Source organism: Phasianus colchicus, chromosome 2, assembly GCF_987193195.1.
Source record: "Phasianus colchicus chromosome 2, bPhaCol1.hap1.1, whole genome shotgun sequence".
NCBI lineage: Eukaryota > Metazoa > Chordata > Aves > Galliformes > Phasianidae > Phasianus > Phasianus colchicus.
The window spans coordinates 28,690,590-28,706,865 of record NC_143437.1 but is presented as its reverse complement, the minus strand read 5'-3'; the positions used below and the strand labels follow the sequence as shown (position 1 = coordinate 28,706,865).

The 16,276-nt window shown below is 39.2% G+C and overlaps 1 protein-coding gene across 8 annotated transcripts in view; it reads left to right on the top strand.

Annotated features, from left to right (window-relative positions):
• DAAM2 (dishevelled associated activator of morphogenesis 2) overlaps positions 1 to 16,276 on the top strand; it is a 207,220-nt gene that overhangs the window by 104,544 nt on the left and 86,400 nt on the right. For all 8 annotated transcript variants that reach the window (XM_090135194.1, XM_090135195.1, XM_090135198.1 and 5 more), the window contains one exon: positions 11,091 to 11,180. In XM_090135194.1, coding sequence (XP_089991320.1) covers positions 11,091 to 11,180 — 90 coding nt within the window. The remainder of the gene's footprint in view (positions 1 to 11,090; positions 11,181 to 16,276) is intronic.

Sequence of the window (16,276 nt, the reverse complement as noted above, 5' to 3'; positions counted from 1 at the left end):
TTTCATATAATTTCATACTTAGAAGTATTTAGAGGAAAAAAGTTTTAGCTATTTTCTTAAGGCTGGTGATGTCAGTAGTTGCTGCTCTAATTATCAGAGTATTTGAGCAGTGAGACAGGACAGGGTGTAAGTGAGTAACCAAATACACTGTCATGCCTTCCATTCAGTGTTCGGTTATGAAAATACTCAGTTTGTAAGGAAAAAGTATTGTGGAATTGCCCTCCACCTTACCCCAGAGGAGATGAGTGATACATCATATGTGGGTGTTCTTGTAGTGAGTCTGGATAGATTAGTAGCAAATACAGCTCATCTTCATTTACTGAAGTGAAAAGCAACAGTTTGCAAAACGGGGGACTGCTAAGTCTCTTCTGTTTCTGAAGTCTGATCTGTGGGTAGTTGAAGGAGCCTGTGTTATGTGCTGTCTGGTGACAATGGAGGATTAGTCTCTGTTAGAATTTAAAGCAGGTAAATTGATATTTTGCACTTGTGTAAAACAGGTTAACTTGATCAGTTTAGTGTAGTTATGGGTGCATTCTGATCTTTGGTATGCATTACTAAATCTGAAGTAATTATTCTGAGAGCAGGAGAAGAACTAAACCCAGCTCCCAGTTTCCTTTCTACCTGTCTAAATCTGAGCTAATGCCAGAAATTGTGTTGATTTATTGGAGTTCCTTTAGGTTTACCCCTGTGTAGAAGAGCTGAGATTGAGCATGTGTCTGAGCACTGCAAACAGAACGTGATAAGATGTTAATTTTGCTCCTGAATTTCTCTTGCCCTTTTACGTAATATTTTATCAGGGATTTAAATGTCAGCCAATCTCTGACTTACCCATGTTTTCCTGGCATAGGCACATATGGCAAATAGGGTACACACAAGAGGATGAAGCTGGGAGGAATGAGTGGCACCAACACCCCCGGGAAATTCAGCACGCCTCTGGCACAGAGCCGCAGGAGCGATTCCCAGCCCACATTTTGTGGGTTGAACCAGCACGACTGTGCTTGGGCAGGAAACGATCAGAGAGGTGTGTGCCTGTGTGCTTTGGCACAGTTCAAGCTGTGAATTGCTCCAGTATAGGAACCTCCTCTGAACTCATTAGTATTAAAGCAGAACAGAAGAGACTTTGTAGACAGGGAGAGGGTGGGGAAGCCGGAAAGGTAGCAACAGTTTAGACAGACATCTCCTAATAACCTTTCCCACACCGACCTTCCCGTATAGGGTCTCACCTAAAGGACCTTGGCATGAAAAACAAACCCTGACCGTGAGAAGGGAGAGGGAGGAAAAGGAAGGAAATAAGGGGTGGGGAATGGCACTGTGCTGAAGCGTCAAATTTGTTGTTATTTGGTGTTTTAGATGATGATATTGGGAACGCTGTTTCAGAGAGGTGTCTGATACTCTGTGCATAACCAGAATATGGAGGAAAAAGGGGTACATAACTCCAGAGGGCCTGTCGTTTGTCATAGTGAAAAGACTTACCAAGCAGAGATTGAACGGCTTCAGTTCTGTTCAGTGTTCATTTGATTGATTGAGTAGCGGAGTATAGGATATACCTATAAACTTTGCAGATGTCATTAGATTGGAAACCTGTGGATGTTAAAAGACAGGCTTAAAACAAGATGGAGAAACTGTGTGAAAAAGAGTGAAGAGATAAAATGAACTCATTATAGGAGCAAGTCAGATATGCAGGAAGGGAAGGAGGAAGATAGGTGCATTTCTTTGGAAAAGAAAGTAGAGATTATGAAAGCTCATGGGTGAACATGAGTCACACTTTTTTTGTTTACTTAAAAAAATAAATTCATCATTTTCATGGGATACATAAGTAGGAATGTGCTATGGAAGATGCATGAGGTAATCTCCTGCTTTTAGTAAGGTCTTGTCTGGAACACTATTCACACTTTTGAACTTCAGGAAAGATGCACTTTGACCTGGGATAGCCTGGATGTCAATTAGAAGGGGAAAGAGAGGTCCAGAGGACATGACCTCAAGAGAGACTGAATGAACTGGTCTTGTCTGGCGTCAAGAAAGAAGACTGAGGAGGGGCATTACAACAGCTTTTAATAGACTTGAAAACTGTTATCAAGAGGAAGGAACAAATCTGCTAACTGTATCTGTGGTTGATAGGGCCGGAAGTAATAGGCTTAAATTGCAGCAGTGGGGATTTAGATTAGACAGAAGCCTGACTATTCAGTTTTCATCCCCACCCCTATTGTTGGGCTTGTTCCAATTCACTGACATGGACATGCAGCCCATCTTAACAGAAATAGCAGTGATGACAGAAAAATTTTTTACTTTATGATCCTCATATGCCCACCCAAGAGGATATCCATGGAACTTCCCTTTTAGCTCTACCTGTATTATAGTCCTGCATATATGAGAATGTGTTATCTAAATTATGATTTCTCTGCAAACATCTGTGTGCATTGTTGCATAGACAGGTATTGGTTTTCCTCATTCTTTCTGTTTGCCCTAGCAGCTTGTTGTCTAATGCATGTACTTTGCCTGTGAAGGGCAGGAAAATGACCAGCAGACAGGTGTTTCTAGTGGCCTCTGAAAGGAGATGGCCACTGTCAGCCTTGCTGGTTTTATGTGCTGATATGCTGTCAAGCCACAGAGAGGAATAGGAGTGAGACAGGATTTAGCTCTTCTCTGGGCAATTAACCAACAATTAAGGAAGAAAAAAGGAAGCAGTGCAGCAAAGGGGATGTTTGCAGGGTGGAGTTGTGGGGAATTAATTGACTTTTTGTTTGATAAAATTCTCTGCCAAAAAGCTGCGCCTGTGATAAATGAAATTATTAGTCTGAAGCTGAGTCATAAGAATGAACGACTTCTGTGTTGGCATCTTAGAAGAGGAGTGTATTCTCCTGAATGCTGACATCAGGTACTTTCTGCTTTCTTCTATTGTGGCTGAAAATCAAGATATTCAGGTCTCTAACACAGAGGGTGTTTTAATGCTGCATCTTTTTTTTTAAAAAGCAAGCATTAGAAAGAGAGTAACGGGAATCAAAGTCTCTTGTTTGTCTGCTTTTCTGGTTTATGTTCACATCTATGGCAGTAACTGAAACATAAACGTATCTTCTTATGCTAGCAGGCTGTGTGAGAAACTCCTGTGAGCACAGTATTTTCATTTTGTACAAATGTTGCAATAAAGCATTGTAGATATGAGCAGATATGCGCTACATATGTAATTCTTGTGTATGTAAGCTACAAGTAGCATATGTATGTGCACACATGCTTACTGTACATGCAAAGATGTTGAAAGACAGTGCTGTTTTCTGGTGATACACCTAGTTCTTATTAATTGGGAAACTGACCAAAATGTTGCTCTGCATCTTCATGTGTAATTAATTCACACTGACTGTTTCTAACTGCAGGGGTTAGGATGAGGTATAAGAGATTGACGGGGGAAGAGCTTCGCAAAGTTCTCTTGACTTTTTTGTTTGTTTGTTTTGCTTTGTTTTTTGTGTTTATTTGTTTGTTTTTCTATGGATTACCAGAGGACTTGGGAGATATACTGGGTGCCCAAGTGGGTACTTCTGACTAGTTTGCTGCCTTTCACATGTGCTGGCTGTATGGGTGGCAGTGCTGCTGCCTGCTGAAAGAGCATGTGTTGACAGTGACAGCTAGGGGCACAACCTTGAGAAGGGAGGGGTGGGAACCGCTTGGTGCTTAAGCAGATCTGATTCCCTCTTTTTCGATGCCTGCTTCAGTCACAGTGGTGTGTGCAGTTGGATATTCACATACCTCTGAAATGCTTTTCCTGCTGGGGGGCTTTGCTGAGTGGTACTTTTGCACTGCTCTTTGCTCCAGTTTGCACATCGATGTGGGCAGTTTATGCAGTCGAATGAACCTCATTTACTGAGAGGCAGGCTTTCAGAATATCTTACTGACCTCAGTATTGGAAATGTGGGCTCTTCCAGAGGCTGCCTCTCATCTGTCTGCTGGGTGAGTTGGATTGAACAAAGTAATGGAAGTAAAACTGTAGGGGAATAATCCTCTACTGTCCCCTGGAGGTGAACACAGTGACTAAATAGAGAAGATCTATCTTATCTGAAAGTGTTTGTAGGTGGTTTGAGAAGAGACTAAGATCTGAAAACTGATTTTTATTCACTCACTGCAGTGGTCTCTAAAGCAGCTTTTGGAACAGCTGTCCCTGGATTCTGCAATGAGAATGTGACTCTGTCTGTTCCTCCCTGCCTCCCTACATATGGGACAGATGGCTAGAACATGAGCCACCACATTGACCTGTTTATTATTTGCTTAGAGAGCATGGCACAGACAGTGTAATCTGGGGAGGAAAAAAAAAAAAAAAAAAAAGTGGGGTTCCTAAGTACCATTATTAATGCAAAAGTGAAGCTCTCAGGCAGTATAAATCACATGCTAGCAATGTGATCTTACTCAGTTCACTTGTTAAAGCTGTAATGCTGGATTGAATCCTCTACTGTAAAGGCTTGTAGCATGCTACTGACAACCCCCTCCCTGATCTCTTTCTAGTGCTTTTCCTTTTCTATAGTCCCAGAGATGTCAGAACCATTTATCTCATGTCAGCTTGAGTTGTACTCACCATTGATTAATCCACCAGCAGCTATTCCCTCACAGTGATTGCACAGAGAACATGAACTTTACTCTGGGGCCTGGCAGCACATTCTGGATAGGATCCCATGATGTGTCACGTTCACTTTTTACTTCATATTAGATTTAAATAAATTCTTCCAGTGCATAGGACCACCAGCTCTACTGTGACACTTGGGAACTGCAGTATGGCCCTTCTTTTGGGGACAGGGTGACAGACATCTATATAAATGACTTTTTTAGAACCTAAGGCAAGCGGTATTATATTATATAGAGAATTTACTATTCTGGTAACAGTGTATTATACTTCACTTTGTAACTTGGGTGAGTTTGATGCTGTTAAGAAACTGAGAGAATGATTGATGAAGTGCGTAAGGGAGAGTGCATTTGTGCATGACAGGAAAAAAAGGGTAAAGGGGAATGAGAAAAAGGTTAGAGAAGAGTATGAAAGTAAAGGTATTTGTGTGCACAAGAAAGGAGAAAGAAGGAATGGTGATGTGAACAGGAAGCAGGATACATGTGGTGCATTTAACTAGAATTCATACAGTGCGAGGACATAACATAAAAATGAACATACTCTTGAACCTGCATTTTTGAGGTAGGTATGCAAGTGAATTATTCAAATAGAATGTCTTCAAATTATGCAGGTTTTCTAGAGCCTGTTTCTAAAGGCACCTTAGTATCATTCCTAATTGATCAGTTTTGTTCCCTATTTGATGATTCACAGAGAACTATCAAGGATAATACTGTTGTGACTGAGCAAGAGAAAAAAAGCTGAGCAAAAACAAACTTTCTAAATATCAGTATTGTCTCCCATCTTGAAAGGAACATTAACTCAAGTGAATCACAGAATCAGGTGGCTTTTCGAGATAGGGAGCAATGCAGTGTTTGACTGTCTACATTGTTTTTTTCTGCAGCTTTGCACTTGCAGGGCTTTTGTGCAGCCCTCTGAAACTCTTGGTGCTGATCACGGGACAGATAACTGCTGCTGCTGACATTTGTTGTGGATAGACATAAGTTGTCTTTTTTGATAACATTGGAGAGATTAACTTTTCTGTGGAGCTTGGCCAGTTTGTGCTATCTGTGAGTTTGGCTCCTGTGGTGTTTGTTGATGCTGGGACCAGGCTATCCGTTTGCTTGAGCACTCTTCTTCTGTTGAAGAACGAAGCAGTGTGTTATAGCCACAGTCAGAATAAGCAACTATATGAACAGAAGCAGTGAATCCTATATGTCAATCTATTACATCTCGTGATTACATTCAATTATATATAGTAATGGTAGATTTCATGCAAAATTTATTACCTCTGTGCATGGTAAAAGGTTTACATTCTTTAACAATTCTGTAATAGTTGCCTGAATTTTTAGTATGAAGAAAACAAAACAAAACAAAAAAAGGAAAAAAAATACTTTTTGTATATCATAACATTCTCCCAATAATAAAAGAAGCCATTAAATGTGAGGCTCAGGCTAAGATGTACGCTCAGAGAAAGCAACCAAAGGAAGAATGTTTTTTCATGAACATCATAAGCAAGAGACCTCAAGACAAAAATTAAAAATATAACTCAACTGTCCATAGCTGAAATTATAAGAACTTGATGGAACAAGACAGGTATCCAGCTAAACGTGAGAAAATAAAATCTCATCTCTCTCCTGGGATATGTCTGTACTAATAAAATTATTGACTACAGTGAACAAAGCATATCATGTCACAATTCTTTGCCACATCTTGCTGGAAATGCTATGCATAATTCATTGAACATTTATGATTTTAATAAGTTTTAGTGCAGATTTTGAGATTATAGTAAATTACAGCTGGGTTTCAGTTTCACAGAAATTTCTAAAAAAAAGGTTTTACTTGAAACCAAATGGGTGCTAGGAATTTACATGTTTCTTCCAGAAAGAGAATTCCAAGTATATTCAAACAACAACAAAAAGCAATTCTTATGATTTTTTTTTGGTTCTTTATTTAATTTATTATTTACTAGAGCAGCTGTCTGCTCCTTAGTCACTGAGAAATTCCCTGAGTTTATAAAGATGTCTTGGTAGCCTGTGGAATTGGGCCAAGTAGAATGAGAAAGACCTTCAACTGAGGAAATCTCCCATCTCTCTCAAAACATTCCTGGGGAACCAATTTTACGCTCTTTGTCTTCATTATTCTGACTTGCAGTGAAGATGCCCTAGGTTCCCAAAACCCTGATACTCTATGTACTCATCATCTTGACCTTTCTGTCCTACTCCTTCTGTGGCTCCAACATTGGTATGTTGAAAATGTCAAGTCTCACTGGGTCTCTCATTATTTTACTAAGTTTGCCTTTCAACCTAGGTCAATTTTTCCCTATTTAAATCCCATGATTTCTCTAGACCATTCAAGTCTTCATGCAAAGCCTGGTGAATGGCAGAGATGCAAAGTACATCTCAATACAGAGGTCTCAGTAGGCATTAAATGTTCTCTGGAAGGGCCACTGTTCTATATTCCCATAATATTCCTTCTTCTCTGTATTAATTTAATTTCACATCTATAAGAAAAACACTGCCCAGTCTAGGTGAGAAATGCCTTTCTTTTCAGTTCTTCCGGGGCTTTGGGTGATATCATTCTCAAGCTGATGGCTAGAAACATCAAATCCAGCTTTCACACTTGGATGAATGCTCTCAAAAACAAGGGACATAATGTGGTTTTAAATCCCACAAAATACTGCTTTATGTTTCCTGCCCATTCTTCGTTCTTTCTCTGTCTCTTATTTCCTTGGTTTGTAGCCATTTTGAATGGAGGCCATCTTCCCTTTTGTCCCAGAAACTAGGCTGGAAATATCAGAACCTCAAATCCAGCTCCAGTACATATTACATGTTTTATCATTGAAATTTAATCTGTCAGTAAAAATACCCACATGAAAGAGAAATTAACTCACTGTGTCCCTCTCTCAGTAAATAAAATAATATAGAAAGTTGATAAAGGAAAGAAATGTAAGAAGTATTAACTGGAGCTACTCTACGTTGCCCTGAGGATAACCTGGCTAATGTCTTTTTAATCTGCTTAATGGGAACACTTGCAACTTCAAGTGCTTTTTAGAACCATAGTCTGAGATCCATTGTGAAGGGTCACATTGCTATGAATTGCTGAAACTAAGTCCTCCATGTAAGGCATGGCAGATTTATTGTGTTTCTATTGGGAAAATGGGCACAGGTGGTGAGGATGGCATTTGCATCTCTCTGACCTCACTTGCTGTTCATGCATGCTTCATGTGGTTTCAGTCACACCATACCGCCTTCCTCAACCTGGATCTAACACCAATCTTGACTGCATTCAGAATCTGTAGTGGTTCCACTTTTCCTGCCAACCTTTGCAGTTCCTTGCAGCTACTTGCTGTCACTAAACTAAGTCTAGCATCTGAAGTTCTACATTTTGACAGATCTGCCTCTGCTGTCAGGCCAGTATGACCTATACATGAAGTAAGTTGCCTTTCTGAAATTTATTCCACTCTTTCTTTAATGACTGCTTTGGAGGGAAACAGGAATAGTTTTCTTTATGCATTGTCTGTTAGGTTTCCAAGACAGAATAGGAAAACCTGATGCAAGATCCTCTTTCTTAGCTAGATGCTGCTGTTGCTATTGCAGTCATCTCCTGCTTTTGAAGGGGCCTGGATTGGAAAGGGAGGAGAATTTGGAGGGTTCCAGAAGAAAGTTTCATGTCTTTGATATTTTACAGAGTTTTGTAGTTCTTCATAGAGTAAGATTTGATTAAGGATGTAGGTAGAGTGGGACATGTAGGCCTTTTCAGTTCCTCTCACAATGTTCTTCCATGAAGTAGCACGCATGCTGAAGAAAATGTCTTATGTCAGGAAATGCTGTTGATGAGCCCAACTGCTGCTTTGTGCTCTGGAGAAGGTGTCTCTTTCCCTGCTTCTGTTTGTTACCTGCCCACCTGACTGTGGGGTTAGTCTAGCATTTTGCCTCCTTATGGAGACAAACACTGGCTGTTTCAGAAAGAACAACAGTCCATTCTTCTGAGCCTTCTGTGCTGTTTTGCAGTCAGGTTTGTTTCTGTCTGCATCTGAACACATTATGCCAGGTAACTTACAGCAATTTTCTTATTGCTGTGCTACCATACATCGTGTGATGACTTCTAACACGCTTCTAGCTTACTCTACCCCCTTGAATCACGATGAAACAGAATTCAGATGAAATTTATTCCCACTGTATCTTTTGTTGCTACAAATAACCTTTCTAGCCTCCTGTCCTAAAAGAATGTTCTCAAGATTGAATAGAAGTCACCTATACTACCCTACTGAAAGCAGAATGTTCCTTATGTCCCTGATGCTGCCAATGGGAGTGTCCAGAAGCTAAGTGGCAGCATTCTGCCGTCCAGGTGCGCCTAGGTTCTAGTCAGTATGAGTGCTTTTTTGATGAAATGGTCTTCCTGTACTATATTGGTTGGTATAATCATTTTTGAGGACAAAAGTCTAGCAGCTGGTTTGTCGGGCAAAACTTCTTTGAGAACCAAGAAGAATCAGTCAACCTCTCAGCTTTCTTGTCCAGTGAATTCAACTTTATTATTATTATTTTTAAATTAGGGAAAAGAAAAAAAAAGAAAAAAAAAAAGGTGGCTAAGATCATTAAGCAGTTCAGTAAAATACCGTAATTTTTCTAAGAATTTAGCTGAGGCCAGCCAGCTTTTTTCAGATGTGTGTTCTGGCCCCTTTGGTGGTTCTTCCAAACCTTCCATTTCTGATTCCCTGTCTGCTCCTCCCTTCCCTCCCACATGCTTGACCTCCAACAGCATTCCTTTGCTTGTCTTAAGACCTTACATGTCGTTTTACTCTCCCTCTCTCCCCAAGAATGTGATCCTGGCCTGAGCTTTCTAATTGTGTGTAGCAAGGATAAAACTCCTTGCCTCGCTTGGCTGCCCCCTTGTTTGGAAACTCACCCTAAACATTTCCACATGGCTTACACTTTTTTGCACAGTTAAAATTTTTCTTTACTCTTTTCCTTTAAACTTTTTCTTGTTAAAAAAAAAGAAAAAAGAAAAAAAAAAGAAAGAACTCCAGCTTCTTCTACCTTGGGCTGCTGGCACTGATCTTACCTTGTTACTGTTTGCATTTCTTTTGTACCTTTTTGCAGCTAAAATCTCTATGGGCTTTTAAATCTGTCAGCAGCCGCTACCAGGCTCAGTGTGCAATTTAGCTCACTGTTTTCACAAGTTTCCCAGCCCTGAAAGCTTTCCAAATGAACCATTGTTGGTCTGAGTTAAAGAGTTATTGTCTGTGCTTGGGTTAGGTTAGCATGGATGCCAGAACCTGTGTGTGTGATGTTCTTAGTGCTGCAAAGTCATCTAGATATCGAACCCTTGGATGTTTCCTTCTCCAAACACTTAAAAATAGAATCATAAAATCATTTGAGCTGGAAGAGGCCTTTAAAGGTTATCTGCTCCATCTCCCCTCAATAGATAAGAAATAGGAAACCCAACCAAAACTGATTTATTGAAATGTCACTGGAAGTTTGTATTTTTATTACTGTAACTCTAGTTTACGCATCTTTGTCTGTCTCAGATCATGCAGCCTACTTGCTGTGAAGACCATTCCTATTTGTTTAAGTCCCATCAGTACCTGAGACTGCTGGCTGTGACCAGAGCTTTATTCTGGTCAGTGCTGAGTGAACAGAGCACAAGTAGTACTCTCTGCTTTTATGGTTTAGAGAAACATGAATAGGAAGATAGACTGACATTGTCTACCTTTTACAGAAGAGACAGACAAGTTGTCTTCTGCTGAACTCATTTTTTTTAAAAGACTGAATTTGCTTATTGTTTAACCTGATGTGAAGTTGTGTGGAGTAGAATCCTCTCATTCTGAACAGCTGATTGTTTTTTGCTGGGGCCTCTGTGCTTCAGTGGACAAGTATAATGGTACTGAAACCTTTTCAGCTTGTAGGTTGCCGATGACATTATTGCCACTAAACCACTGTCTTTTGACCTTTGTTTAGAAGATAAAGTGATTTCACTATTCTCATTCTAAATCGTTGGCAGCCCATGGAAGAAACAAAAAGCTTTATTTATTTATTTTTCACTTAGTCTCTGCCCAGATGTAGAACAAAGTTTCGTGTACCTCAAATCTGTTGATGTTTTTAACTGGAACACCAAGCTGATAATGCATGCCAGAAGAAAAGTGTACTGAATTTTTTTCCTTTCTCTAACTACTGTAAGGAGCATCTCTATTATGTAAGCCAGTGCTTTGAGTTCGTAATTTCATCCCTTTCATGTGATCTTTTTCATCCCATACCAATCATAAGTAATGGCAGTCTGACCCTGCAGTTGTCCAGACTGCTCTATTTCCAAGTTGTGTCCTGACAGGGGAAACTTGGAGTAGCGAGGCAAAAAGTATGAAACCAATGGTCTTTTGGAGGCACTAAATCCTCTGCATTTTGATTGAAGGCTAGGTAATGTACCTGATCAAGATTCCTCTTAATATATTAGAAATTACAATGCAGCCACTGACTGTGTGTTTTTTTCTGTTTTTCTTTTTTGTGATCTCCAGGATGAATTGGATCTTACAGACAAGAACAGAGAGGCTATGTTTGCACTCCCTCCAGAGAAGAAATGGCAGATATACTGCAGCAAAAAGAAGGTATTACTATTGTCCTGATCAAAATAGCTCATGTATAAATTGTATGTGCATGCACATCATTACTGATGCATATCCAGATGTGAAATCCATGTTTATCCACTATTTTCTCAAGAACATGATGAAGCGATTTAAGGATTTTTATTGACATGCATATACTTCTTGTGAGAGTGTTGCACCATATTCATGCGTGATTTTTGAAGAATATGTCAATAAGCAGAAATCTTATGCTTCCCCATACTGAATATTTTACATGTTTCTTAGCAGCAGAAATAAATGTTGTAGTGGCAAAAGCTTTAAGGAATTTTTTAAAACTTCTGTAGGATGCTCAGAATACAGTCATTACTGAAATATCAGGATGAATTAAAATACATGAAGAGTTTTATAATAATATCTTAAAACCTGGCAGCAAATACTTCTAGAGCTAATAAGAAATACTGTGTTGTATTATAAAGTGAAGGGTACTTGCTCATGTCAGTGTTTCTCCAGTCAAGGTTTTCAACTTTGGACAAATCAGTGAGAAGGCCAGAAGACTGGGAGCTGATACTTGAGTATCTTGGACACGATTTTTGTAGTGACATGTGCAATTAATGTTTTTGTTACTGCTGTGAAACTTGTACAAGACAATTCATGCAGGAGTGATATGGTGGAAATTTTTTGATGCTGTAGGAAAGAAACAGGTCGTTGGATAGAAAGATGGTGGATTCAAAGGCTTTATTAATATGCGAGTCTGCTGTGAGAGCACTGGTCTTTATACGTAGGTCTGCATAGCAGAAGCTGGAGGGGAAGGTTTAGATTTCCGTACTGAAGAAGGCAGATTGTAACCTTGATGATAATCCTTTTGCAGTCATTGTTAGCTGCCATTCACATGCTTGTTTTGCGAGTCATTGAAAAACTTTGCTATCTGAGAATAGTAGCCTAACTTCTTTTCTCAGCATTAAATTAAAAATAAATTAAAAAAAAAAATAATTCAGCTTTCTTACCACGTAATTAAATAAAACACCCAATCAGGTGGGTATTTTGTATGTTTCTTGTTTTTGATTGAGATGCATCACAGAGGGAAGTCAATAGCATCAAATTAGTTGCAGTGCCTTTGAACTAGCAATAATTAGAGAAGTATATAAAAGTAGCCTAGGTTCAGTTGTGCTTGGTGCTCTTCATTCTTCTTCCCACTATTGCATTGAGGCTGAGTGTGTAGGGAAGGTGAAGGCTGTTGTGATCCATGTCTGCTTTACATTTTTGCTGGCAGGCTCAGCTGGCTTTTTCAGCTCTGATGGGAGAGGATCTATTTGTAGCTGTCTTAAAGAACCACACATTCCACCTCTAGGACCATTCAGCCTTGGCAGGAAGATTCAGGCTTTAATGTATTTAATATGTTGGTTGGATTCAGTACATTACACTTTTTTTTTCTTCTCTTTTTTTCCCTTAAAGTAGTGGATTTGATATAAGAATCCTGAAGACCTCCGTAGTTAAAGGAGCTGCATACTGGAAAATCTTTATAATGCATTTATAGTGAAACCTCAGTTAGCTGAGCTCCAGCTATCCAAAATGATGTGCTAACTGGAACAGTATACTGTTGCCAGATATCTATTCATTACATTGCAGATACTTTCAATTACTTGAAACCTTAACTGTCCAATGTTATTCATTGTTTCCCCTCACAGTCAGTCAAATGATCCCTGCTGACACATCTCTCCAGCCTCCTACCTAATCCACCTATCATTACTGTTCTACAGTGACAGAAAAGCGTGCTGCAGGCTTCCCTGAAGAGGAAAGCTGTCTTTTCCCTGAAGAATTTGTAATCTAATTTTGGCCTCAAAGAGCCTGGTACCTCACTAGACAGAGCTCCATTAGCTATGCATAGAGTTCTGTCTTGTTGATGCCAAGTTCTCTGCTTTCTGGGAAGTGAGGGCTCTGTGTCCACTCTGAGGAAAAGCTTTGTAAGGGGGCAAGAGCAAATGCTACGTGTTAGAAGGTCAAAAAGTACAAGTTTAGGGAATTGTTCATGTTCATTTATCTCAGATGTCTTTTCAAGTGTAAAAATAATGGAAGGTTAGAGCTTCTTGATCTGCTCCAAAAGTGCAGCATTAGTGTCTGTATTAAGTAAAAAACGTCACCTGCAGGAATGAAGAGCACTCCTCATTGTAGACACGTTGTATTTTTATCATGACAGTTAAACTTCAGTTATAATCTTTCATAGCACTTGTTCCTGGAAGGACTTTCCTATTGTATCAGAATTCTCATTCCTTCTGTCTCTGATATTAAATCTTTCTAAAGAAATGCAGAGAGATGCATGTCTATGCACAAAGTTGTATACTGGGGACCAAGCTTCCCTATCAGAGTTCCCTGATACCCAAAGGAGTCTCAGTTCTGGGTGGAAATTTTGTGGTTGTGGGTGATAGCTACAGAGGAGTGTTCACATTTATGATACAGTTGTATTTCCTTTGGTCTCCTTTGGCCATTCTAGATTTGCATTTGAAACCTCAAGTATTAAAACCAAATTCCTTATGATTTGATCTTAAAGAAGTAACTTCAGTTGGCAACTACAGTGACTGCTTCATCTCCTTTGTTGAACAGCTATTTGCAAGGAATAAAGGCTGACTACTGGAAAATGTTAACCTGTTCTCAATCTCAGCTGTTCCTTTATCTTGCCTTGAATCTGCTGAGTGCATAAGGAGAGACGATGAGTTGTCCTCATTTGCATCATAAAAATCGTTAGTCAGTCCTCATTGTGGCACCTTGACACTCTACTCAAAGCACCATATTTAGAGTTAAACAAGTTGTGTTTTTTGATTTATTTTTGTTGTTTATTTGAGGAAAAATTAGTAGCAAATCTCTTTCCAAAGCACAGTCAAACTGGAAATAGCTCTATCATACAGCTTCTCTCCAAACAAACAAGCCACCTAGAAGTTCAATCCTAATAACTGTTCAGCTTTCCTATTTATTTATTTATTTAACTTTTCTGCTGTCATTGTGCTGTAGATTAGATGCATTCATTTAATTGTGCAGTACCTACTCATAGGATAAGAGAAAGGCTTGGGTTGGAAGGGACCTTAAAGCTCATCCATTTCCAACCTCAACCACTGAATCAAGCTGCCTGGAGCCCCATCCAGCCTGGCCTTGAATGCCTCCAGGGATGGGGCATTCACAGTTCCTCTGGGCAGCCTGTGCCAGTACTTCGTTACCCTCTGAGTAAAGAATTTTCTTCTGATGTCTAATCTAAATCTCCTATCTTTTAGTTTAAAGCCATTCCTCCTGTCCTGTCACTATCAGGCAGTGTAAAAAGTTGGTCTTCCTACTGTTTAAGAGCTCCCCTTAAGTACTGGAAGGCTACAGTGAGGTCTCTATGAAGCTTCTCTTTTCCAGGCTGAACAAGCCAAATTCCCTCAGCCATTCTTCATGGGAGAGGTGCTCCAGCCCTCTGATTATCTTCATGGTCATTCGGTTGACCTGCTTCAACAACTAGTCAAATGGCATCACTCAAACTCAAGTAGTGAAGCAATAAATGGCATGCTGCAGCTTTCTGGAAAGAGGTATTTAGAGCATCTTAAAAAGTGTGCACGCATATAAGCGTCTGGATGAGGAGCTATGAGATATGGTTTAGTAGCTTGTGGTATCAATGGTAGTGAGAGGATAGTTGGACTAGATGATCTTATAGGTCCTTTCCCACCTTGTGATTCTGTGATTCCATAGTCCTCATGTTCGTTTGACTTTTTGCTTTATCAGAAAACAGATCTAGGGAAAGGCATCACTAGAACAGCCAAATGGCTTTAAAATAACTCCAATGAAAATGTATCTGATGCACATGCTATACCAGCCAATATGCAGAAAAGATTTCTTAATGAATTCATGACCTGCAATTATTCTTTTTATATTATTTGTGAATCACATTTTTCTCCTAAGTGATGAATAAGAAAACTAGCAAACAATGTGAGAAGTCAAGAACTCATTTTTAAGCTCTTTGATCTAAATTGCTCTATAATTTCAGAGAACTTGTCATTATTGTGTTTATATATAAATGCATTTCTCTCTATCTGAAAAAAAAAGAATAGCAAAGTAGTAAATCTAGGGAAACATTATGTTGGTATTCCGACCATGTCATTCTCTCAGGCCTCTTTCCTGTACTGTATATGCATACCTTGGCTGCATGTCATATATTCCTTTTTTTTTCTTTTTTTTTTCTTTCTAAGAAACTATCTCAAATATTTTTTGTTTAATCAGTATTCATTCTTTTACACTACCTTAGAAGATGGATAAGTTTGACATTCTTGTAGGAATGGATTCTGTGGTATGTCTGTACACAAGAGAGCTTAATGCATGGGGTGGGAAAGATGGAGTGGAAGATACTTTTATGCCATTACACCAGCACAGTTAGGCTGTATTCTAGGTGAGGAATGTCCCAGATGTCTTTCTAAAAAGTACTTAACTCTTCCACCAAGAAACAGCAGGTATCACTGCAACACCTGATACTCAGTTCCCTTTTCCTGATGTGAGGCCTTCATCTAGCTGTACATTAGGTTCCAAAATGCCCTTAGGAATCCTAGTTTTAGTTAAACTTTTAACAGCTCCTCTGAAGGCTTTTTAAAATGTTTGCAGTTCCATTTCACAAACTTCCAGTTTGGCCCCATGCTGACTGTCTTAACATTAATTATGATAATGTCTACATGTCACAGCTTTTTCTTAGAGTTTTTCTGAGCTTTACCCTAGTGGTCAGCAAAATGTCACCATATAAAGAGTATAGCTTGATATCGTGCAGCTTGATATAACACAAGATACTTATTTTCTCTACTCCATGTCCAGGCCTGCCTGCAGAGCACTAAACAGAATCTCCAGTTCAACACTAGCTTGTAACACTAATTGAAAGCTAGCTACAATTCCAGATTCCAGAGAATATATTTCACACTGAAACTTGGATACATCTTCCTATTAAAATTAAAAATATAAAAATGAACTCATGTATGTAATATCAGTTCTTGTACCATATACACACATATATCTGTAATACAGAACCTGCTGGAAGAATCTAAGCTACTTTTGCAGCTTTTGATATAATTACCTTAGTCTAGTGGGGATGAAGAAAAAGAGAGATGCTGATATAA